General features: G+C 31.2%; 1 protein-coding gene across 1 annotated transcript in view; it reads left to right on the top strand.

Annotated features, from left to right (window-relative positions):
• Positions 1-25,380, top strand: part of LOC115891258 (headcase protein) — a 169,661-nt gene extending 144,281 nt beyond the window's left edge. Inside the window, exons 5-7 of the mRNA XM_030911686.1 lie at positions 12,111-12,299; positions 14,494-14,679; positions 24,091-25,380. Coding sequence (XP_030767546.1) covers positions 12,111-12,299; positions 14,494-14,679; positions 24,091-24,264 — 549 coding nt within the window. The 3' untranslated portion in view covers positions 24,265-25,380. The remainder of the gene's footprint in view (positions 1-12,110; positions 12,300-14,493; positions 14,680-24,090) is intronic.
• Positions 25,381-26,254: the final 874 nt, after the last annotated feature.

Here is a 26,254-nt window from a genome sequence, read left to right as displayed (position 1 = left end):
TAGTACACTAATTGCCTGAGACACTTTTAAAGGGGATTCATTGTACCGATTTTTTTTTCGGAACCCGTAATGTCAAACGCCTCGCCACAAAAAAGTATCATTTTTACTCCTAATAAAACAATATACTATTTTTTCAAACGTCACAAGAGTATTCATTTTTGCGACGTGATTGACAATATTATAAATTCATTTTAACGCCTAGGCATAAAAGTAAAGCACTTTTACACTTATGCACAAAAGTACGAAAATGTATTAAACTGACATAAAATGTCAAATTTAACGAGTGTAACCATATTTTATCGATATGTAATTACGTAGAAGGTATATTACTTTAAATCTTTTTATATTATATTTGTAACGTTTGAAATCGTTTAAAAATTACTTGTGACGTTTGAAAAAAAATAGCATGTTCTATTCGGTCGGAGTAAAAATGACTTTTAATGCCTCCCCTGTAATGTCAAACGCACAGCATCGCCACAAAAAGCCATTTTTACTAGTGATGGGATAACTCGAGCGAAAATTCGCTCGAGTACTCGATTATCGAAATAACTGACATCGCTCGATTATGAACGAGCGATGCAACTGACGAGTTACGTTATTTCGCTCGAGCGATCGCTCGATTATTGGAATCAGGGTTGGCAAATATCATGATATTTATATAAATATCAAATTTCGGATATATATCCGATATATATCAAGTTTTGATATATATTTTTAATGTAAAACTGCGTTTAGTATCAAGTAAAAAATATTTTTATTTCAATTTAATTATTGTTGCTTTGCACATTTTTTTTGCACATTTGCACAAAATAAATAAAAAAATATACAGAAATTCCAAAAAAATAAACAGAAATTTTAAAAAATAAACTGAAATTCTAAAAAATAAACAGAAATTCTAAAAAATAATCAGGAATTCAAAAAGATAAACAGATATTCTAAAACTAACAACAAACAGATTTATATTTGATATATTAATTTTATTAATGGTAAATCATCGTCAGATTCGTCAGAATCAACCGATACTGTTTCTGGCAAAGTTTTTGGTACATTTGAATTGTCCCAGATCCAATCAATATTATCTTTTTTGTTTTTTCTTTCTGATTATTGAGTTTTATTTTTTTTATAAATATCATGATATATATCAAGGTATAAATATCATGATATATATCAAGGTATAAATATCATGATATATATCAATGATATATATCATGCCAACCCTGATTGGAATCGCTTGAAACGAGTACACGATTCTCGATTATTGAAATTAATCGGTTTTTCCCATTACTAATTTTTACTCCTAGTAAAACAATATAAGATCTGCAGGTTTAATCATATTTACTAAATGCCATGGTTTTATATTGAGAATAATCGTTTACCGAGTGTGTTAATTTATTAATATCAATACTTTTTAATGTCTTCATAGTCATTTTTTTAATCGTTCTTTATTCTAATGACTATTTCGAATAAATATTAAAGAGGATCAGTTTTTAAACAGATTGTCGGGTTCAGCGTAATCCCTACTGAAAGCTATTGGATGAGGAATCATCAGCGTAAATTCAGTCGCCGAGTTGCTATTGTATAAATAATAATTAAAATCATCGGAGCCATGCTAATCTTCCGAATGCACTTTCCCGCATTATATTCCTATGGAAAGAGGATTATTTCAAAGGGTGCTATAAAAAGTTGAACGAATAGGTGTATTTTTAAATCAGATGTCAAATTTTAATTATTAATAACAAATTAATATAGGAAACCAACTCATTAATAGAAAATAAATTCCAAAAAAAGTTTTTAATCAATACTCGTTATAACCTGGATTGATTGAAACATAACTATCAAATTGGTTGTTTGATAGTTTTTGTCATTTCTTCTCTATATTTTATTTTCATTTCGATTCTACAGGGTGACTCCTGTAAGTGGGTCACGCTTTCAGGGAATGAGGGGGGACGTCGAAATTTTAATTTTAATATAGCGCACTAAGGGTCGGAAATGCTTTTTACGTAAAATGCAGGGTGTTAAAGTTTAAACAAAATGATATTCTTTAATAGTTTTTTAATAGTTGAAGGTATCGTTATAAAATTTTATTATAGGAGTTTGCGTACAGAGACATTTTAAATATAAAAAGAACAGGTTTTAGTTTCAACCAGTGGCGTAGATGTGATACGAATCGGGTAATTTTTTCAAAAAAAATATTGTACGCCACTGATAAAAATTTCAGAGATTTTTTATTTACTCGGTTTATTATTTTCAAGAAATAATGTCTTTTGCAACTTTCTCCTATCAACACCGTTTTGTCACAATAAAAATAAATTAATTTTTTGATGAGAACCTTAAATATGCGAGTTTACTTGGTATACAGAATGAGTCTTAAATAAGTGTAAATATTTTCAGGGCTGATATATTTTGATAAAAGCAACATATTTTCTTTTAACCGTTTTTCAAATAAATCCAAAATCGAGTTATTTTACTTCCAAAAAAAAATGATATTTTGCTAAAATTTTGAGAACCACTGGATCTTTTGGATTTTATTGGATTTTCTTTCTTGTAAATTTAATCTACTATCTATGTTGCCATATTACTAACAAATTATGTTCTTTAACTATAAACTAAAAAAAATCCCAATTTTTTTTCAAAAAATTTCAAATTTTCAATTTTTTTTCGCGAAGGAAACATCATAATCGTGTTTCTGGGATCGAAATATACTACCTCGAAAAACATTTGCACTTATTTAAGACTCACCCTGTATAACATTTGATTGGCGCTTTCCGGAATGGTATAATGATTTTCCGCGATCCGTGAAAACTTACGTAAATCCTGGATTTTTTTGGAAATCCCAGGCCTTAATTACAAGTTAATATTTTTTTATTAACAATTCCATTAGTGACTACTAACTGTAAAATAAAAACACTAAATCACCACAATACACCAAAACACTTTTACTTTTACACTGGACGCGCGTTTCGCTAACCATGTTAGCATCATCAGCAGAGGATTATAAACTGAGTTTATAAATAAATCATCTCCTGATGATGCTAACATGGTTAGCGAAACGCGCGTCCAGTGTAAAAGTAAAAGTGTTTTGGTGTATTGTGGTGATTTAGTGTTTTTATTTTGCTGTGTAACACCAAAGGTTCCAACCCTCAACTGTAAACTACTACCTGTGTTAAACTGTTCACTTAAATACTTATAATAAATTCGGTATTTCCTTTAAAATGTCTATTTTGATGTTATTTTTTATTTATAGAGTTCTGAGTAAGCGCAATGTATTCCCTAAACTTTTAGGCACAAACAATCTAATTTCCTTAAGGCGGAAAACCTTTTAAGGAAACCTTACAGATTCAAATGATGGAGCATGTCAATCTCCCGCAGTCAACCCAGTCAATACCTAATTCCTTTTTCTGTAATAGAAATGTCAACCTTTTACAATACAAATCAAAATTGAAAACGCCTGTTACCGTTTCCACGTTGCTTCCATATGCAAATACTGTCAAAGGATATGCGCTTGTAAATAAAAATATTTTCGGGGTGGCCCTCCAGATATGTCCAGTCGCTTGTGAAGATTTATAAAGAAATTTATGGGAATGTGTATAAAAGCTTTTGCCGGATTTCTCTTCTGATGTCAGAGCTGAGATGTTCGGGTTGTGTTTGCAAACTGATGTATATGTGTGTATCGGATTAATAAATAAACATGTCGGAATATATCCGAGGGTTTTCAATTTTAAAATTTTACGTAAACCTCAAAATATGGATTTCGAGAAGAATATTACTTTTTGAATACTATAACTATGAAGTTTACTAGGCACTAAGGATTAAAAAATATTTATTGTTGTTTTAATGCTTAAATTATTTAGAAGAAAACATATTTTTAGCAAATCAGAATGGAAATGCAGACATCTGCCCAGATTTTTTCATGTCCTCCCCTTTGACAAAATATGCATTCAACATTTATATTATTAGCTTCTCGTACTATGTTAATACGTTTTTTAAAGACAAATTTAATTACTGAAAATAATAAAGCAAACATAAGTCAAAGAGCAGAAAATAATTAAAGAACTTGGTGCATAATATATCATTGCAAATGGAGCAAAAAGCAGTATAAATAAACTGAAGACGCTAGTATAAAAACTCGGAAGCCATCACGTTATGGCCGAATAACGTCTAGGTTTGTGTTAGATGTTATAGTGTGGTTAAAGTAATTTATGAATTTCGTCTCTTTTATACACTCAGATGCAAAAAACCGCAAGGAACATTTTTCCTCAAAATTGAAGTGTTATATTTTTTCTGTTTTTAGCTTAATTTTCCTTCTTTTTTGACAAACTGTAGATAAATATATCAACTTTCATTTGTAAACTCAGTTTAATAAATACTTTATTATAAGAAATTACCAAATGGTTGGTTTTTACCCTAACTTTAAAACACCTTGTACAATAATATCGTAATTTTTTTTTCCTAAAACAGCATCTTTCTGTCAAAACCATGTCTCCTGAGCATTTTGTTTTTTGTCTCATGTCAACACATACCTTGGTTAATTTTTAAGAGCGAAATAAACTTGCCACCGACAATTTGCAACTTTTTATACATTTTGATGTTATTTTTCAATATGACGAGGTGGTTTTGGTAACTAATGTCATGCATCAAATGTCATATTACGCTGCAATAGATACAAAAAAAACTTAAGATACGATTAAAAAAAACGTTAAAGAATAACGATACACTCCTGGTTTTAATAAAAAATTAATAACGATAACAAAAACTAACGATATTAAAGACAACATCCCCTATAATCAAAATACAGACAGGAAAAAGAACTTTTAAAAAATACCGTAATACTTTGTATTGCCTCTCTTGGCTGCTACAACTTCCTGTAGACGTTCGTTAATACTGTCAATAGCTGCATATATATCACATTGCGTTATGTTTTCCAATTCTTCTTTAACGATCAAGAGATCGAAGTTTATTTAATGAAGCTGGTGCCGCTTTGCGATCTCTAACCCCTCCTGCCTAGTATTTCCCAAACGTGTTTTAGACCTGTCGAACACGCTGGGTAGTTCATAGTAGTATATACAGTAATCACCAAAGCCACCACGTCATATTGAAAAATAACATCCAAAGAATTTATAATTGTAAAAATTGCAAATCGTTGGTGGCAAGTTCATTTTGCTCTTAAAAATTAGCCAAGGCATGTATTGAAGGAGATATAGTTCTGGTCGAAAAATCATATTTTAGAAGAATTTGCTCACGAAATTATTGCACAAGGTGTTTTAAAATTCGGGTAAGAAACAGGCCTTGGTTAAGAAGCCTGCCGATATGCAATCGCATAAGGAAGCTTTCCTCATTTGTTTGAGAAATAAAAATTAAAATTAGGCAGAAAATATTGCTTGGTTGAGCTTCCGGCTATTCGGGAGCCCATTTCTCTGTAATTTTAAATTTAATTTATATAGCAGTTTTTGCGGTTTTTATAGGTGAACATTTTTATGGAACTATGCCAAATGTTGGATAAAAAGTTTTAACAATATTGTAATTAACAAGTATGTCTTCTGCACGATGTGACAAATCTTCATGTGTCCAACGTTGAAAGGTGTTTGCCACATTGTGTGGGACCGGCTTAATTACAGTCTTACGTTACTTATTACAAACAGTCGAACAGCTTGGTCTGGAGAATAAGAAGGACAATGCGTGGTGTCACCATACCCTTATGTATTGATAGATAATTAGGTATATTTTCTTCGTGGACACTGAACCCGGTCGCCTTTACATAAAACATGTTTTTAATTATTGGAATATTAAAATTTTCTGCCAACTACAGTAAAGAAATTCATATTGGAGAACAATTGGCAATAATATTGACAATTGCTCTCCAATATATATTTCTTTACTGTAGTGTAGTACACATCTACCTAATTTGAACTGAATACTACCAAACAATCAAAATAAGACCAAACTATTAAAAATATATACTGCAATCTTTTGATATACAAACTAAAATGAAAGTCCTTAAATAGCTCTTATACCTTGACAGTGATAAACGAAAAAAAATGTCTACCTATATCACAAGACACGTTTAACAAAATTGGCCTGAAATTACAACGCTGCTAAAGATTATCTACGATTGTCGACACTCCAGCTATCTTTTCAATTAATCTTCCACGCTATAGAAGTCTACCTGTTTGTTTCCCGGAAAGTGAATTTTCTATCGTCAATCTTTCGACGTCTAAAATCGATCGTCTAGAATCTACTCGAAACGGATTTTTATTTGATATTGTGTATCAGCAAGGAGTGTTTTAGCACATTTTTAAGATCTTTTATACCGTATGATCAAAAAAAAAAACGATCCAATCGAGTGCGCGATTTTTAAATTAATTGTTGCCAACCATGGACATATTCGGTGCCGTGCTGACTAACTAGAATTTAAATTTCGCGCTGGGTATTCAAATGGTAGCTCTGCTGTAAAAAATGTCAAGTTGCCGCATTTATTTACTTATTTCCTGATATTGTCATTCGTGTTGACACTTTAGTTTTGTATTACGAGTTTTTGGTTTCAATAAATAGTGTTGTGATATTTTAAGCTTATTGAAAATGTTTACTAGCAGACCTTGCAGTCGAACATTGTTCCTTTTAGAATCTCTTTTAGTGCGAAGTGGGTACAAGATAGCTTAATACCCGTAAAAAAAGCATCGCAACTTTATTAGAATATTTTGAACGATGAAGCGGTAGTATAATGGCCCTTTATGTCCTTTAAGCGCTTTTAGATGGAGCGGACCGTCCGGTCCGCGACTTCGAGCAAGTACCATGAGTTTATATGAACAATTTCACATGGGTCGCGTATGCTCCGTCCGGATGATGGTCATAAACACATATATACTCGTATATAAAAACACGCGGACGGTCCGCTCTATCTGAAAGCGCTGTTAAGTGCTGTTAAGGAGGTGAGTTTCGTTGATGTAAACGTAATGTTGTGTATTTATAATTAATTTATTTTGGATTCCTAAAATATTTTGATTAAAAGAAAATATAATAATTAATATTAAATAAAAGTGGGCAACGCTGTGCCGGTCAAGCTTAATCACGTGACTGAAATTTCATTTGGTATGAACTGTAGTTTTTTGATTTAACAGTTTTATTTAATATTTTTTTTACTGCTGTAATAGTCCATATCACTAAAGTTGCCGCGAATAACCTCCCAACTTTTCAATGCAGTTAGGTAATTCACCTATGCCAATCGGCAAGCTGTATAATGCTTTCTCATTCTTTTATGTTAGATTTCTGTACTAGCTGTCGTGGTCTGTACTAGGGGAAAATTAAACGACAAAAATCAAGCGTTTCCGCTTGTCCGGTAGAACGATGCCATATCTGCAACGGAAAAGACGTAAGTATACTAGAGGAAAATATAATGGTCTATTACAGCTTAGTGCTATTGTATATTGGTTATATGTTGCAGAATGGTTTATACCTATATATTTTATACAAGAAGTTTAAGGGATAGAATAGGATAATAATAATTGTAATTATAATAATTTAATTTTTACAGTGATCATATTTAAAAGTTATATTTTTTAACTAGAGTACCATAGTCATATAATCAATAAGTTTCTTAACTATTTCAATCCACTCGATATTTTTCGAATAGTTATCGATTTCCAAAATAACAAAAAAAAGAATCTTTATTTGATTATGACTAAGTTTACTTTGAAAATTTCAAAAAAAAATTATTTTTTTGCTAAAATTTTGAGAACCACTGGATCTTTTCTGTATTTTCTTTCATGTAAATTTAAGCTACTACCTATGTTGCCATATTATCAAGAAATTGTGTTTTTTTAACTTAAAACTAAAAAAAATCCAAATTTTCAATTTTTTTTCGCAAAAAATATCTCATAGGCGTGTTTCTGAGGCCGACATATACTACCAGTTAAAATATTTGCACTTATTTCTGGGACAACCTGTATAGTCCAATCTTCTTTATGGATGCGAGACATGGATGCTAAAAGTCGAAAGTGCTACCGGAGAATCCTTGATATTTATTGGACCGAACATACAAGCAACGAAGTTCTTGGACAGCTCAATAAAGATCGGGAACTCTTAATCACCATCAAGGCCAGAAAGGTCAGCTACTTCGGACACATAATATGCGGCACCAAATTGTGTGTTCCTCGTCTGATCATTCAAGGAAAACTTGAAGGTAGAAGATGGAGAGGTCCAAAGAAACTGTCTGGCTGAGAAACACACGGAACTGGTCCGGTCTGGGAATGGAGAGGATGTTTCATGCAGCAAAAGATAGAGAACTCTTCAACGAAATAGTCATGGAGATCGCCAACGCCGAAAGACAGGCACTGCACCGCAAGAAGAAGATATATGACCATATGACCATTTTTTAGGCATTCCAGATAATGTGAGTTAAGGTATGAAGCACAGAACAATAGAGCTGATTAACATTTATTTATAGAATATATTGGGAAAACTATGTTTTGCCGTTTCATTTATATTTATTGGACTTTATTATCAGCTTGTAATAGTTCAAACAGAGAGTTTTTAAATCCTACCTTGACCTAGTAACCGTTAAAGTTTCTATATTTCAAGTTTTTTTGGATTAGGAGATATTTTGTCAGGGATTTTGTGTTGTCCTTTATCAATCGCCTGTCAGAGAATCCGCCCAGCTGTGTAGGCTAACTCTTGAACCCTACCTACCCGCTAAAGCGCCTCTTCCCTACTTATCTTTCAGGCAACGCACATCTCTAGTACATTATACAGTATCCTGTTTCTTTATCGTATTTTACCAGATTTCATCCAATCGTATATAATAACTAGGTTCTAAATATTCCAGCGAAGTACATACTAATATCTTTAATGGCACTCATTACCTTTTGTTTGTTAGTAAAAATATGCGTGGCCGTCAGATTCTTTTTATTCGATTCTATTTTCGTCTTTTAAGTATTTACACAGAGAATTTTTTATTGCGTAGTACTCACCATTCACAAATTAAGTCAACCTAGTAACCGTTAAAATATTTATAGTGGAAATTTCTTTTCTGGACTGGAAGATATTTTAATTGCATTTTTGTACTCCTTTGTTATTCGTCGGTTCTTTACGTATATCCGCCCTGTTGCTGGATAGATTTGATTTTTCTTAGGTACATTTATTATGCACTAGTGGACTTTGCCTTCAATCCTTTAGTTCTTAAGAATCGGTCGAAATTCACACTTTTATAATAAAGTTGTACCTAAACTGATTCTGATATTCTGAATAAAATATCGATTTCCTGATTTTTTTGAGTCTTGTATACTCAGTACTCGACTCACGTTGGGAGTCGTAATATTTTACTTTGAAAATTAAAAAAATATATATATTTTTTGCTTAAATCTTGAGAACCACTGGATCTTTTTTGTTTTTTGCTGTAAATTTAATACGTTTTTTAGTTTTCCCTGGTTAAGCATTTAAGAACCGGATCTTTTTCGTTTTTTTTTCTTGTAAATTTAATATATTACCTATGTTGCCATATTATGATGATATTATGTTTTTTGATTAAAAATTAATATTTTTCCATTTTTTTTTCAAAAAATTCCTAATTTTCAATTTTTTTGCAAAAAAACTCAGATGCGTGTTTCTGGTGTCGAAATATGTATACTACCCCTAAAAATATTTTCAGTAATTTAAGACTCGCCGTGTATATTTACCTAATAAGTAAATACCGGGTGCGTCTCCAAAATGGCTCACCTCTATAATTGTTTTTATTTTTTCAGATAGAATGAGATTTGGTATGTTTTTTCGGCCCCTTCCTGATTCACCGGAAATAACTACAACTTTTGATTTTTAAATGACATCCTCGGTATTTTTTTAATTTATATAATAGAAAATTACACTCTCAATAGAATGACATATACGCCAACTTCTGACATATTCGCATATAGTTTATTTGAAATTGTAACATGCAGTTCATAACGACAAGTTGTCTCGAAATACCAAGTGTGTGGTACCAAATTATTCGTAAAAAATATGTTTTTCCAAATATACTAATGAGGCACCTTTGTTCTATTTGAAAAAATTGAGATAACAATTAAAAATACGATGTTAGCATCTTTTTAGCCAGGACAAGCACGAAAAACATTAGATCATCAAATCTATTTTTCCCAGGCTCCTTGATAAAAATGACTGTTTTTAACGCAGCCGTGGCACTCTAGATTGAAATTTAAAATACAATTTTCTTATAAACGAAAATGTCAAAAGTTGACATATGACGTGTCATTCTATTCAGAGTGTTATTTTCTATCGAATAAAGTTGAAATATACCGACGGTGCTATTTAAAAAACAAAAGTTGTAGTCATTTCCGGAGAAGCAAGAAGTGACTAAAGACAATAATTGAATACGTCAATCAATTCTAATTTAACCAAACATACCAAATCTCGTTTCTTTTTATCTGAGAAAATGAAAAAATTATAGGGGTAAACCAATTTTGAGACGTACCCGGTATATTGTAATTTAATTGAATGAATTATTTTGTTTAACGAATGGTTATTTTATCTAACGTATATATTATATGTATGAATATTTATGGATTAAAGGCAAATAAAATCGATAAAATACTTTTTAATATACGAGAAACAAAATGGCAAAATTTAACACGCTTTTCGAGCTTATAAATCAGAAACACAAAATAGTACTCAGGAAATCCAGATAATAGGCTTCGGAAAAAAAAGAGCGGAAACTTAGATGCCTGTCGCGACTGTCAGGAACGGAAAACTATCAAAAACCGTTATAAAAAGAAGAGCATTAAAAGCAAAGTTCGGTCGACATCGAACAATTCCATCAAGGGGTGAAAAAGATTTTCTGGTTCGAGGGGAAAAAGTAGAAAAACTAGATGCGGAAATCGTCGACGTCAAAGATAACTGGAAGAGACGGCTGTTTCTTTTAGTTCAATTGGTTTTAGTCAGATTGAATCGTGTTCTCGCTCGGAATAAATCCTAACAGAAAATGTATTTTTGAAAAAGTTCAAAAAATTATGAATATCGACGTATTACTTAAATCACATATTATAGTTAGATTATGAGTTTATTTGTAATATAGGTGCAGTTTTTCTTAAATTAGTTAAAATCGGCTTGTTCAAAATGATTCAGATTTGGCAAGTATATTCAGTATATGCAGACCTTTAAAAAACGTATTTACCGTTTCGCTATAAAATGAACAGGAGAACCAATATTTGGAGAGTTCAAAATTTGTATGTGATTTCCTATGTTTCCAACGCCGATGCACCACCAATCTTTAAGTTATTTATGCTCCTATTTTTACTTATTAGGCTCTTTTGCTGTAATTAATTTATTTAATTTACTATAGACACATATTGTTAATATAGGTCGGAAATATTTATTTACTCTTCAAATAACTTAAATTGAGTGGCTGTATGCCAAGGATGAATGTTAAATTTGTGCGTCGAACGAACAAGATAAGGTATCAACATTGTTTAGCATGTTGCTTAACGGTTTTATTATGCAAACAAAAATGTTTTTAATTGTTAGTAAGACGCACTTCCTGTAGTATGCTGCTGAATTATTCTACTTAATTCAACTACGAGTAGATACTTTTTATGTTTATTCTTTAGTTTACTATACGGCGTCCGGCAAGAGCTATAGGCAAATTTTTGTACATAGAAATATCCGATGATTCAATTATTTCTATGTATACCAAAACCTGCCGATAGCTCTTAGTCCAGTCGAGTCGATTTCAGAGCGCGTCCTCCTTAATAAATAGTTGTTCTGGGTCATTCTAGTTCAAAAATGCGTCTTCAATCTATCGAAATTATCCCTTATTTCGCAGAAAATAACTTATGCTTATCTGACATTACTTTAGCATAAGTATTACAGTTACATGTAATCGTATTTCGTCTTTTTTCTTAGAATAACAGTTTGAAAGATTTTCACGAACACATGCATGTAGTTCAATGAATCTTTGTTTAGTCTTCTCTCTAGAAACAATAAATATATAAAATCAAAACAACTTTTAAACAGACAACAATTTATTAAAAGATTACAGAGTAATCACAGTTTTATACTGACACGTTTTTGCAGATTTAACAATACATATATAAGAGGTTTAATTCTAAATACAATATTTTTTTTTTCAGACTGAGGATGAGGGCAACCACGGAAATGACGACACTCGTTGTTTTATACTATCCACTCTGGCATCGCAAGGAAGACCAAAAGTTCATTGCATTTTGTGTGAAGAACAACTACTAGTTTTTGATCGTTACCCTCTAATTGATGGCACTTTCTTTCTTAGTCCAAGACAACATGCAAAGTCATGCATTGAGGTAAAATATATTAATATTATTAAGTATATAAATGTATAGAGATGGCTTAACAAACGTAGTAAATTTAAACAATAGGACAACAAACAATAAATTAGGATAGCGATTTTGTAATTAACTTAAATTAATTCGAGTATCCCCAAGCAACATACTCATACAATTTACTGGAACTAAACAACCAATAATGGAACCAATAATTGCTTCATAAGTTCAGTTAACTCTATGAAGTATGAAGACAATTATAGTAATTTTGATTCATTTTGGATATTATGGTAATTGATAAGACCATCTAAATGAGACGCTTTCTATGTTAAAACTTTGTTTAAATTTAGTTTTCTTTCGCATTTTAAAAACAAGATTCATTATTTATCGAATATACGTATAATCATGGTAACATTACAGACCAGCCAAATTGTATTTTTCTAATAAAATCTTGCGACAGGCGAGCAACCTATATTTTTTATATAATTATTTGATATAAAATGTTTGTCAGCACATTTTATGAAAATTACAAAAAATGAGTTTTACTTGAATCTTGAGAACAACCACTGGATTTTTCTGGGGTTTCTTTATTGCAAATTTAATTTATTACCTGTGTTGCCATATTAGCAAGATATTATGTTTTTTAACTAAAATTTAAAAAAAATAATTTTCAAAAAAAATGTTCCAGAAAAGACCACGTAGACTTGTTTCTGGAGTCAAATATACTACCTCTAAAAATATTTGCACTTACGTACTTAAGATTCCCTGTATAGAAACTATTCCACTCCATTTTTTTTATTATACGAATGTATAATACCCTCTTTATGATAAAAAAAATAGATACTCTCTATTTACAGTCATAGCAAAATCTTAATTCATATAACTATTTTTTGAGATATTGTTGTTTAAAGCTAAGCAACATATTTGAAATCTATAATTTTGACTGTTTGTTAGACTAACAATTTTATCATAAAGGTCTCAAATAAACATCAATAAAACCGATATCTCTCTACCCCCCACCCCGATATACAGGGTGGTCCGAATTGTATTCCGGAAACTTCGGCAGCATATTCTGCACATAAAAATAAGTAAAAGAGTCTGTATAAATATATGTCCTAAAATGTTTTGTTTCGGAGATACAGGGTGTAGAAGTTTCAGTTTTATTTCGATTTTTTCTAAATATTTTCTGAAGTAACGTCAATATTTGAATGAAAATTCGTGTCTGGGAGTTTTTTGACATGAGAAATTTGATTTAGATGTCAATATAACTCCTAATTGTACAGGGCGCTACCTACATATTTTTTAACAGGTTTGAAGGGTAATAACTTGTCATCCGTACCTGTATAACACTAGTGAGTAAAAAATATACATTTGCGACTTTTTTTACGTAAAAAGGGTTTCTTGGCAAAAATCGCTACAAATAATGATTTTCGAGATATTTGGAACCGAAATTATCAATACCTGTCATCAATGACATAAATTATACATGTTGACTAAATAGTTATTAGACTGAAATCATAAATTTGATTTTTTTGGTGTCAAAAGTTCAACAGAAACTGTTTTGTCATCATTTTTTCGAAGTAAAATTTATAACTAATTAAAAAAAATAAAAAGTTCACAAATTTATCATTTCAGTCAAATAACTATCTACTCAACTAGTGTTGACTATTTCCATTGTAAATATCTTGAGAACGGTTGCTCGTAGCGTTTTTTACCAAGAGATATTTTTTACGTAAAAAATCACGAAAATGTATATTTTTTCACTCAGTAGTTTTATACAGGTACGGACGAAAAGTTATTACCCTTCAAAACAGTTAAAACACATGTAGGTGGCGCCCCCTGCAAATAGGAGTCATATTGATATCAAAATCAAATTTATCATGCCAAAACACTTCCAGACACGAATTTTCATCAAAATATTCACGCTACTTCAGAAATTATGTGGAAAAAATCGAAATAAAAATGAAATCTCTACACCCTGTATCTCGGAAATTAAGCATTTTAGAACATACATTTATAACAACTTTTTTACTTATTTTTGTATGCAGAATATGCTGCCGAAGTTTCCGGAATACAGTTCGGACCACCCTGTATACTTGAGACCTAAGAGATGCTCCCGATTGCCATTTTTAAAATTGTCACACTATAGATAATTGTTAAGCAAATCTCTGAGTGTAGTATTTGAAATATGATGTAAATGAACACTCGTTTTCAGGTAAAAGTGGAAGGTCGTACCCAATTCTTAACAGTTGTATGTATGGCATGCCTCGAAGGAGTCAACGGACGTACCATTTTATGTCGATTCTGCAATCAAAAATGGGACGGTTCTTCTCTAATTTTGGGCAGTATGTACTCCTACGATATATTTGCCGCCATGCCGTGCTGCACAGAGAGAATTAAGGTTAGTATCTCTATTAGGCATTTTTATTCTATTAGATACTCTATATGATTAACTCCCCTTCTAAACATTCTACATTCTAGACACTCTATATACCATAAAATCAGTTTTGAGGGACCCCGTAGTCTAGAATTTAATTTTTAATAAATCAGAATAATTTTTAGATGAAAATCGATGGAAATTATAATTTCTAATTAGTTAGTTTACAAATATCAACCTATTTGACGTTAAATAATGAAAGTTTGACATATTCTCTCAAATACATGTTTTACATGTTCTCTGAAATTTTGACATATTTTTGGCCACGTTCATTTGATAAATTTTGTTCTATATTTTTAAACAATTTTTATTTTAGCTGGTAAATTGGTATTGTTTATTGTATTTAGTATGATTGTTATTATTTCCAGGGTGAATATATTATGATATATATGACCTGAAAATAGTTCCCTAAATTCAATTATTTGAAATTCAACATCAGTTACTCGACCTTTATGAAACTTGATTCACGTCTTCTATGCATCAAAAAAGAGCTCTTTTGATGTACTAACAATTTTATGTATTTCAACCAGTGTCGTCTATGCGGATTTCACATTGAATATTTTTGAAGAAAAAAATGGTACACCACTAACTTCTTAAAATAAAAATTATTTTCGAAATCTCCATTCATTTCTAAACAATTTTTATCTCATGGTTTTTTTTCCTCCGACCATAGTTTTTGCTTAAAAAAGATAAAATCAGTTTACTTCAGGGTCAAATCGCTGAAAGGTATACATCGGCTGGAAGAAAATTAATAAATAAAACCTTTTTTTTTGTATATCAAAATATGCATTTTGATGCATGGCAGACGTGTATCAAACATAGACATCAGACATATTTTGAAAAATAAACAGAAATTTTTACCAACCTATATCTGAAAGGATAAGATAATAAGCTTAAGATAATAAGAAATAATAAAAGTGAGACGGTGACAAATCCAGAAGGTATAGCTGAAGTATGGAAACAATATTGTGAGAAGCTATATAGAAACCTTGAACCAGCTAATTCGCATACACTCGCACTTAATATAGAAAAAGAACCAGCCATAATGAAGGCTGAGATAGAAAAGGCTATTAAATCGTTAAAGAGCTCAAAGGCACCTGGTGTGGATAATATTACAGGCAAAATTATAAAGGCGATGGGGTGAGCTAGGTACAGAGATCATCCACAAACTATGCTCTATCATATGGGAATTTGGTAGATGGCCGCTAGAATGGTGCGAATCACTGTTTATACCACTTTTCAAGAAAGGCTGCCCTACTGACTGCGCTAATTATAGAACGATAGCGCTTATTAATCACACTAGCAAAGTACTGCTACACATTATCAATAGCCGTCTAAAATACTTTATTCTAAAATAAATATCTGAAGAGCAAACAGGTTTCATGCCCGACAAAGGTACTAAAGAGCAAATATTAAACGTCCGACAAATTATCGAGAAAGCGTATGAGTTTAACATCCCGACTCATCTGTGTTTCGTGGACTACAGCAAAGCATTTGATTGTATTAAGTGGAGCAAACTTTGGTCTGTACCAATCTGTACTAGAAAACATGGGGGTCCCTCAACACCTTATCCAGCTGATCCGAAGTCTGTATGAGAACAGCAGAGGAAAAGTAAGAGTAAATAACACCATTTCAGATGCATTTGACTTGGAAGCGGGAGTGCGCCAGGGATGCATTTTATATCCCTTACTCTTCAATATATGTGGCGAATCTATAATGAGGGAAGTTATGGACGGCCGTATCACTATAGGCGGTAAACAAATAACAAATTTAAGGTACGCAGATGATACACTTATACTCGCATCCTCCGCTAATGAATTTAAATCCATTATGCATAAATTAGAGGTTGTAAGCGAGAGATATGGGTTAAAACTAAATAAAAGAAAGACAAAATTAATGATTATCGATCGAGAACCCACGATTACAACAGAAGTAGCAGGTTTCGAAGTTCTAGATCAATATATATATATATATATATATATATATATATATATATATATATATATATCTCGGCTCCTTGATATCAAACAAAGGAGGATGTGACATAGAAATCAAGAGAAGACTGTGTATAGCACGTAATTCCATGACCATACTCAATAAAATATGGAAAGATTCAGCCATTTCAATTAGAAACAAACTCAGACTACTAAGAGCCCTAATTTTCCCCATTGCAACTTACGCCTCAGAGATCTGGATATTGAAGTTGGCAATGAAACTAAAATCGATGCTTTTGAAATGTGGTGTTATAGACGGCTGCTGTGAATACCGTACACAGCTCACCGTACAAACATTTCAATACTCGAACAACTGAATATCGTAAACTAATAATATATAATAACTAATCCAAACTGTCGATATCAATAAATCAATCATACTTAAGATACTTTGGCCACATATCCCGGAACACCAATGGCCTAGAAAAACTAATTGTGGAGGGGAAAGTAAACGGGAAACGTCCTAGAGGGAGATCTCCAAACCGTTGGGTGGACCAAATGAAGACGATAATAGGTCACAGTCTGCACGAGGCCAGTACTGCTGCGCAAGACAGAACAACATGGAGAGACAATAAATGCAATATCATAATGTCACCATACTCTTATAGAGTAATAGGAAGGAGGAGAGAGAGGAGATATCTGAAAGGATAATATCATAATATGTTTAGGACACACATTTATTGAAGTTGGTATAGAATGTCGGGTCCAAGAATCCCCCTTAAATATTAGCATGTCATTCCATAACGATAACAAAAACGATAATAAAGAACACTCTATATATATCGATACTAAAATATCAAAATAACAATATTTTTTTGTCCCTTCTATATATCTGTTACGGTACGTATCTGTTATAAGAAAATACTAGTTTATTCTAAAACGCGAAGTGCCGAAATCCATACCAGAATGTTGGACAGACCTGAAACACAGACCGAAAGGTTGATAAAATGCCCAGTCAAATTAGCCAAATCGATGGATAAAATTCCCATAGTTTTGAAAATGGTTTTAAACGTTTCCTCTAGACTTGGACTGATATTTGTGTCAAACAGTCCCCGAGGACAGACGATGAGCTCGAAGAGGGGGGAAAGTTAAATGTCAGGTTTTTCACTCTCTCTTTTTTGCTTACATCTCGGAATGTATGACGTCTACTGAAAAATACTTTATATACAAAAATAAAGCTGAAGAATTCTCTATAAAAATGATTCTATACATTTTTGGTCCCGGACTTATGGTTTCTGAACTACGCCCTTAATAAATTTGGATGCTAAATCTCAAATAGCATATTCCAAAAAAAAACGACATTGGCAAATCCAAGCGTCGTTGGGTAAATCCCATATATTAACCACTGTCAACCGCATGTTGTTATATAATTTAGTTGCTTCAGTGGCTAAACAAGCCATCACCTGAGGTTAAACCACGCCCGCAACCAAATGTTGTATAATTATTTTGTGTGGCACAAATTAAACTGCATTTTCTTAAATTCTTAATATACTTTATACGGCATAAACTCAGTACATACTTCTTAATACTGTAAGAATTATTTAAATATAGCGCCAAAAACTAGGCTGACAACTCCTTCCTGGAAGCATAGAATTATGGGTAGCTTGTTGTTATGGTGTTGTTAGTTGTTATGTATTGAGAAATAAACAAAATTGGAGAATAAAGTATAAAAATTACATGAAGTCATTTTTATTGTAAATACAATAAAAATTAAGGCTCCCCCTTTATAACTTCAGGTGTGGGGTTAAATCTGCGTAGTCCCCAAGAAGAGAAGAAGAGTGATAAGTTATAACAATAGTTTGAAGATTACCGGCAATAAATAAAATGGAAGATCAAGACGAAAACCAGAGTCACCAATTTTCTGCTGATGATTTTGAAAGATTTGTGCAAAATAGAGCTGAAGAAAATCCAAACAGTAATGCTAATATTAATCAATTTATGAATACGATAACAACCTTATTGCAACAAAATACTCAGATGTTGCAAATGCTACAAAAAACAACAGCAGCAGCCATTACATGCGCCAAATCAAGAATCTCCAGTTCGAAATTATAACGTAATGCCAGATCTCTCGAAAACTATAGAAATATTCAGTGCTGAAGAAGAGCCAAGTAAAGCTAAGTTATGGTTACAGCAGTTGGAAACTGCCGCAACACTTCACAATTGGCCAGATGCGTTTATTTTCCAAACAGCCAAAAGTAATCTGATTGGTGCTGCACGCCATTGGTATTCAGGGCGAAGCAGTGAAGTTGTAGATTGGTCATCCTTCCGCATGGCTTTTATTAAAACATTTGTATTTACCAAGAATAAAACCGAATTATGGAAAAGAATGCAAGAGAGGGGTACAGTCTGTCAATGAAAATGTAAGCGTATATTTTCATTCCAAAGCATCATTATGCAAAGAGTTAAGTTTATCATTCGAAGAAGAGAAAGAGCAGATAGCTATTGGATTATGGTCCAGAGAATTAAGTAATTTTGTCATGTCCAAATTCCATATAGATGAAGATGCATTATACCAGGACATTATAGCATACGAGAGAATTGTTACTGCGAGGAAAAATAGATTGCCTGAAAGAAAAAATGAAATTAAAAACCACAGAAGACAATTGAAGCATCTCTGAAGAAATTTACCAGTTTAGATCAAGTTAATAATAAAACCATTAAGTGTTACAATTGCAATTTGCTAGGACATTTGGCGTCGCAATGCAAAAAGATGCCTAGAGTGAGGGTGATGCCTAGAAACTCGTGTTTCAATTGTGGCTCAATGGAACATAAAATAAGAGACTGTCCAAAGATTAAAGGAGAAAGAGCCTCTACATCCAAGAAAGAAGTTGAAGAGAAAGAAGCATTGATGGTCGAGAACAAATTCCCTGATAGATTCACCTTGCCTTTGTGTCTTGTAAAAGACAGTAAACAATTATTTATCGAAGGTACTCTTGATTCAGGTAGTGTAATTTCTATTATTACTAATAGCATAATCAGACCATTTAATTTTGAAATCTCAGAAGCCCCATCTGTAGATTTTGAGGGTGTTAATAAATCTAAATTAGATGTTATAGGTTCAATAATGTTTAAAGTATATGTTGAAGGCATAGATGTCCAAGTTTTATTTTATATAGTACCAGATGATGCTATACCTGTTAAATGTCTATTAGGTAGAAATTTTATGACAAATAAAAATATTTCTTTAATTTTTGAGTCTGGAAAAGTCAAAATAAAATCAGTATTAAATGATAATTTATTGGAAAATCAGGAAAATAATGAAATCTTACAAATTGATTACATTGATCAAAATGAGGTTGATTTAAATATAAATTCTGAAATTGATGCAAAAATCGTCAAAAATTAGTTGATCTTTTGTTCAAGATTATATACAACCTGAGCGACCTGAAAAAATAGAATCTAAAATTAAAATGAAAATAGTAGTTAATTCAAATCATACTCCGTTTTATTTTAAACCTAGACGTTTATCTTTTTATGAAAAAAAATATAGTGCAAGATTTGATTAACGACATGTTAGAAAACAATGTAATACAAAAAAGTACTTCGGAGTACAGCTCTCCAATAGTTCTAGTTAAAAAGAAAACTAATGATTATCGATTGTGTCCTGATTTTAGAGCTTTAAATAAAATTACTGTAAGAGATAACTTTCCTATTCCCCTGATTGAAGATCAAATTATTCAATTACAAGGTCAAAAATATTTCACAACCCTGGACCTTAAAAGTGCTTTTTTATCACGTTGATATTGAACACGATTCGATAAAATATACTTCGTTTGTAACCCCAGTAGCTCAATACGAATTTTTTAAAGATGCCATTTGGTCTTAAAAATTCTCCTTCTGTATTTATGAGGTACATTCACGAAATATTTAAAGAACTTATTGATCTAAATAAAATTTTTATTTATTTTGATGATATTTTAATACCAACTACAACTATACCAGAAAATATCTCAATTTTAAAGCATGTTTTTAAACTATTAGTGGAAAATCGCTTGACTTTGAGAATAGATAAATGTACTTTTTATATACTGAGATAAAATATTTAGGATATATTATTAATGAAAAAGAAATTCGTCCGAATGATGAGCATTTATTAGCAATTAAAAATTACCCAGTGCCAAAAAATGTAAAACAGGTTCAAAGTTTCATTGGTTTGACCTCTTACTTTCGAAAATTTGTTCCAAATTTCTCAACCATTGCTGGCCCATTATATAATTTAACTAAAAAAAACAGTAAATTCAATTTTGGATCTGAGCAATTTACTAGTTTTAATAATTTAAAAGAAATATTAATGTCTAAACCAGTTTTAGCATTATACTCACCTAAAGCAGAAACTCAGCTTCATTGTGATGCTAGTTCGCATGGTTATTCCGGTATTTTAATGCAAAAACAAAAGATTTAAAGTTCCATCCAGTATTTTATTATAGCCAACGTACCACAGAATCAGAGTCTAAGCAACATAGTTTTATTTTAGAATTAGCAGCCATAATAAATAGCATTAAAAGATTTCATGTCTATATACTAGGCATTAAATTTAAAATTTATACAGATTGTAATAGTATCACTTTAGCACTTAAGAAGAAAGACATTAACCCGAAAATAATGAGATGGAGTTTATTTTACAAAATTATGACTATACTTTTAGAACATAGAAGTGGAAGTAATATGCAACATGTTGATTCTTTAAGTAGATGCTATCAAAATGTTTTAGTACTAGAAGAGACACCTTTTGAAACAAATCTTAGCATTAGACAATATCAAGATTCAAAAATTAACAAAATTAGAGAGGAATTAGAGAAACTGAAAGTAAAGATTTTGAAATCAATAACAATCTTGTTTATAAAAAAGAAAATAGACGTTTACTATTTTATGTACCTAACACTATGGAATTAAATGTAATTAGAAGTTGTCACGATGATTTAGGACATGTAGGTATTGATAAATGTATTAATGCTATAAAAGAACTCTATTGGTTTCCAAACATGAGAACTAAAGTTGATGAATATATAAAAAACTGTTTAAAATGTATTACTTATTCTCCTGTAAGTGGAAAAAAAAGAGGGTTTTTTACATAATATACCTAAGGGAAATAAACCATTCCTTACATTACATTTAGATCATTGCGGGCCTTTAGCAAAAACCAGCGAAAAGAAAAATCGATTTATTTTTGCTATAATTGATGGGTTTACAAAATTTGTAAAAATATACGCATGTAAAACTACCAATTCAACTGAGGTAATAAAATACTTAAGGAAATATTTTGCTGATTATAGTAAACCACTTAGAATAATCATAGACAGAGGTTCTGCCTTCACCTCTAAGAATTTTTCAGAATTTCTTCAAAATTATAATGTAAAACATGTATTAATTGCGACTGGTGTTCCACGTGCAAATGGTCAGGTAGAAAGATTAAATAAATGTATTATTCCTATGATTGCCAAATTAACAGAAACTCCAGAGAAATGGGCTGATAATATCTTAAATGACGTTGAATTTGCTGTACATAATAGTGTTTATAGTACCACTGGAGAAACCCCTGCGAAGCTATTATTCGGAGTTCCACAGGAAGGGTTAATGAATGACGATTTAAAACAATTTCTTTTATCACCTAAGGAAAAAGAAACAAACCCTGATGATCTAGAGATAAGGCAAATAGGAATATTGAAAAAATCCAATCATATAATAAAAACTATTACGACAAAAAGCATAAAGAAGGTAAAACTTATAGTAAAGGTGATTATGTGATGATACCTAATGTAGATGTGACTCCAGGTATCAATAAAAAGTTATTACCAAAGTATAAAGGTCCTTATGTAATAAAAAATGTCTGCCAAATGACAGATATTTAATAACTGATATTGAAGGATTCCAGGTAACTCAAAGACCTTTTGAAGGTATTTTTTGATTCAAATAGTTTGAAATTATGGTTAAAATTATCTGACACTATTGACAAAGCCATTGACCAAAATCTTGACCAATGTTAATATTTTGAATCTGCCCAAATTGATTTTACTTAACTTATTTTCCTGAAAGAGTCATATAATATTGGATTGACTTATTTTATTTTGACTTATGAAAAATAATTTAAAATTTAATCACATGAGATAATTTATGAAACATTATGATTATATAATGCAAAAATTTATGATTTTGGTTATGAAAATTATGTTATGATGTACTGAATTAGTTTTATTAGTAATATGTACTAGTTTCTAGTTTAGTCATAAAGATTATGTTATGCAATTAGTTTATGAATTACTTATGATATGATGTTATGAAATCATAAAAATATTATGTTTAGAATTAATCTTATGTATTACGATACTTATGTGTTATGATCAGAATTCTTATGTCTCTTATGTTAAATTTTTTGATTATGAATTGCTTATGTAACCTCTTATGTAACCTAAAGAATTATGTTAACGTTAGGATAGAACGAGGTCGTTCTAATTGTCAGGATGGTCGAGTTGTAAGAATTATTTAAATATAGCGCCAAAAACTAGGCTGACAACTCCTTCCTGGAAGCATAGAATTATGGGTAGCTTGTTGTTATGGTGTTGTTAGTTGTTATGTATTGAGAAATAAACAAAATTGGAGAATAAAGTATAAAAATTACATGAAGTCATTTTTATTGTAAATACAATAAAAATTAAGGCTCCCCCTTTTATAATACAAAAAAAGAATGTGTTAATCATAGACAAGTTTAGATCAATCCATGTAATGTTATTTTTGATAGACGCATTTTAACGCCACAAACTTGGCCAGGAATGTTAATTAGGAAATTACCAAAACAGATACATGCAATAACATCTTATACCATAAGATCTAAAAAGATCGCTGTCACTTTATTTGTAAAATAATATGGGACTGATGATCATTTCCAACCTAACTGGACACCGTTTTTTTTTTGATCATACGGTATATGCCGCCTTATCCGATATTTCTATATCTTTATTGGCAAAGATATAATAGACAAGGTTATACTACAAGTTACTAAAAAAGTAATTATTATAACACTATAAATTATTTTTTACAACTTTTACTGGATAACAATAAATATGATATTAAATATACCGGGTGGTGCATCGTTGTTGAAAACATATAGGCAATCCCTGTTTTCCTCTTCTACGTGACACAAATTATCCAGATCCCTTTTATTCGTCATCTTATTTTCTTCAGCTCTCTCGTGTATGTTTGTTTAAACATATCTGCATTGTTTCCTATTCAGTTTCAATTTAAAAGTACACCCAGTATATATACAAATAACATAATAAAAAGTATTAGATTTTCTTATACTTAAATTAATCTACTATTTTTACTTATATTGAAAATATCTATGAACTTAATTTTATTATTAATTATTATGTTTCTTTTTCAGTGTAATTCATGCTACAAGCCCGTGCTTCATCCATCCCAACGTCTAAACTTCTTCAGTGACTATAGTCACATGGTTCCGTGTCCACATTGCCGTACATTGGACACCCACTTTGTAAAGCCGCTGAGTTTCTGCTTTACCCGCCATATGTCACAGTCGTCGATTCTGTGGCCATAGCATGCGGTTTCCCGCGGAATTAAGCCGCACTCGCCGTTAGCTCCACCAGGTCCATCTCAGTCAAACATAAGTTCTGGACTCATAAGTCCTCCGAATCAGTCCGTTAATTTATTTGGCTATAATAATAACAACTATAACAATGCCCCGGGAAAGGCAATAACGCCGCCGAGAAATACCTATACTCCTACTAGGAGCAGCGAATCACCACCGGCCACTAGTTATGACTGTTCGTCTAATTCCATGGACTTAGATCTTGGCTTGCTATGGAGAGAATTGGCTGGATTGCGCCTAAATGAGTTCTGTCAATTGCAATTGACTAGGACTCGTTAATTTTCTTAATTAACATGAAAATTTAGCTTTAGTTTATTTGTTACTTTGTTACCTTTTTAGCCACATTTATTTTTGATGTTTAGAAAATACCGTAAAGGTAGAATACTTGCCCATACGTTATGTATATCCACTTAATTGGAAATATATTTATAAAGGCAATTTCTTTACTCCTTAGTTATTTGTTTACTATGAAATCGTTATGTTATTTGTTTATTACAATTATATATTTGTTAGTTTTTAGTAGGTATTCATTTTAAGTCCTCTAAACGTGACATGTGAAGCAACTATTGTGATGATATAGCTATATTTTAAGATTAAAGTCGATATTACTGCATGTACCATAAGTAACTAATAATTGCTTAAATGGTTGTGTACGTACGAGAATCATTTTCTAAGAATTCAAGCAATCTCTTTCGGTAATATACATTTTTAGAAATAAATGACAATGTATCGGATTTAAATAGAGTAAGTTTATAGCTTATACTTCGGTAAATTTAAGATTTTGATAATGTAGATTTAGACATAAGTAAACACTGGAACTTGGTGGTTAATCTAAATATTTTTTTGTAAACGATTTACGTAATTGACAAAGGAACTTAATGAAGTTTTTACCAGAGGTCCGTTTTTAAGTTTTTATATTTAGTTAAAATATGATTTAAGTACTAGTTTTTAGGAAATTAAAACAGCAAAGTGCCCTAAATTAAAAGGAAAACGGAAAACGTCACTTCATAATACTCTTATAAATTCCGTCAATATGTTTTAATGTAAAATTATTATTTAGTTGGAGTTGGAAAAAAGCGTGAAAAAAGCTTCTAATAAGTTTGTACAACTTTGAAAAACACAAAATAAGTTTTTCCAACATTGGTAGGAGATGCATTTGCTTAAAAATGCGAAAAAATTCTAATATTTACTACGTCACCGTCATCAAAGAAAAACATATACAGGGTGTTTCAAAAACCATATGCCATCTCTGATGGGGAGATACCTCACCTAAAATAAGATTTCATCATAGGTCCGATTCTGCTTTGTTTCGTTGCTACAGGGGGTTAAAGTCTTCTTTTTTTTTCGATTTATGTATTATAATTTTCTTCCAAGTACTTTTAGTGGTTCGAATTAAATTTTGACGGTAAAAGCTACTATAAGTGCTACATATTTTAATGCTAAAAAAGTGTCTACAGATTCGTCAGGGACGTGCATATGGGTTATCACTCTAATATTTTTCGAAAATATGTGCGCCATTGTTTTTTTTTCTTTTGATAGCAACATTGTATAGGCCGTTTAACGCCAATTAAAAGTTATATCTTGATATTTTGTCGATTTCGATCTCCTTGATGAGATAAATGCAATTTTATTAACATTTATCACAATTAATAAAACTAAAATCAAAATAAAATTAATAAATTATTTATTTTATCTAATTTATCATTAAATAGTATTACTATTAGTTATTATTACTATTAGTCCAACCTACAGCAAATTCAAATAAAAATGTAATGTTATTTACGATAATTACCTAAAGGTTAGAAGATATTATCTAGGTTAAAAGACCTAATTTTAAAAAGTTTGACATCCTGTAACTTTAAACCTATGCATTTCTATACCCGTGTTTATAGCAACTTTTTTTCATATTTTTTGATGAGAAATCAGAGTACTTATTTAA

Source organism: Sitophilus oryzae, unplaced genomic scaffold (assembly GCF_002938485.1).
Source record: "Sitophilus oryzae breed Bouriz unplaced genomic scaffold, Soryzae_2.0 scaffold_980_pilon_pilon, whole genome shotgun sequence".
In the NCBI taxonomy this organism is placed as follows: Eukaryota; Metazoa; Arthropoda; class Insecta; order Coleoptera; family Curculionidae; genus Sitophilus; species Sitophilus oryzae.
This window is presented reverse-complemented; position numbering and strand designations above follow the sequence as displayed.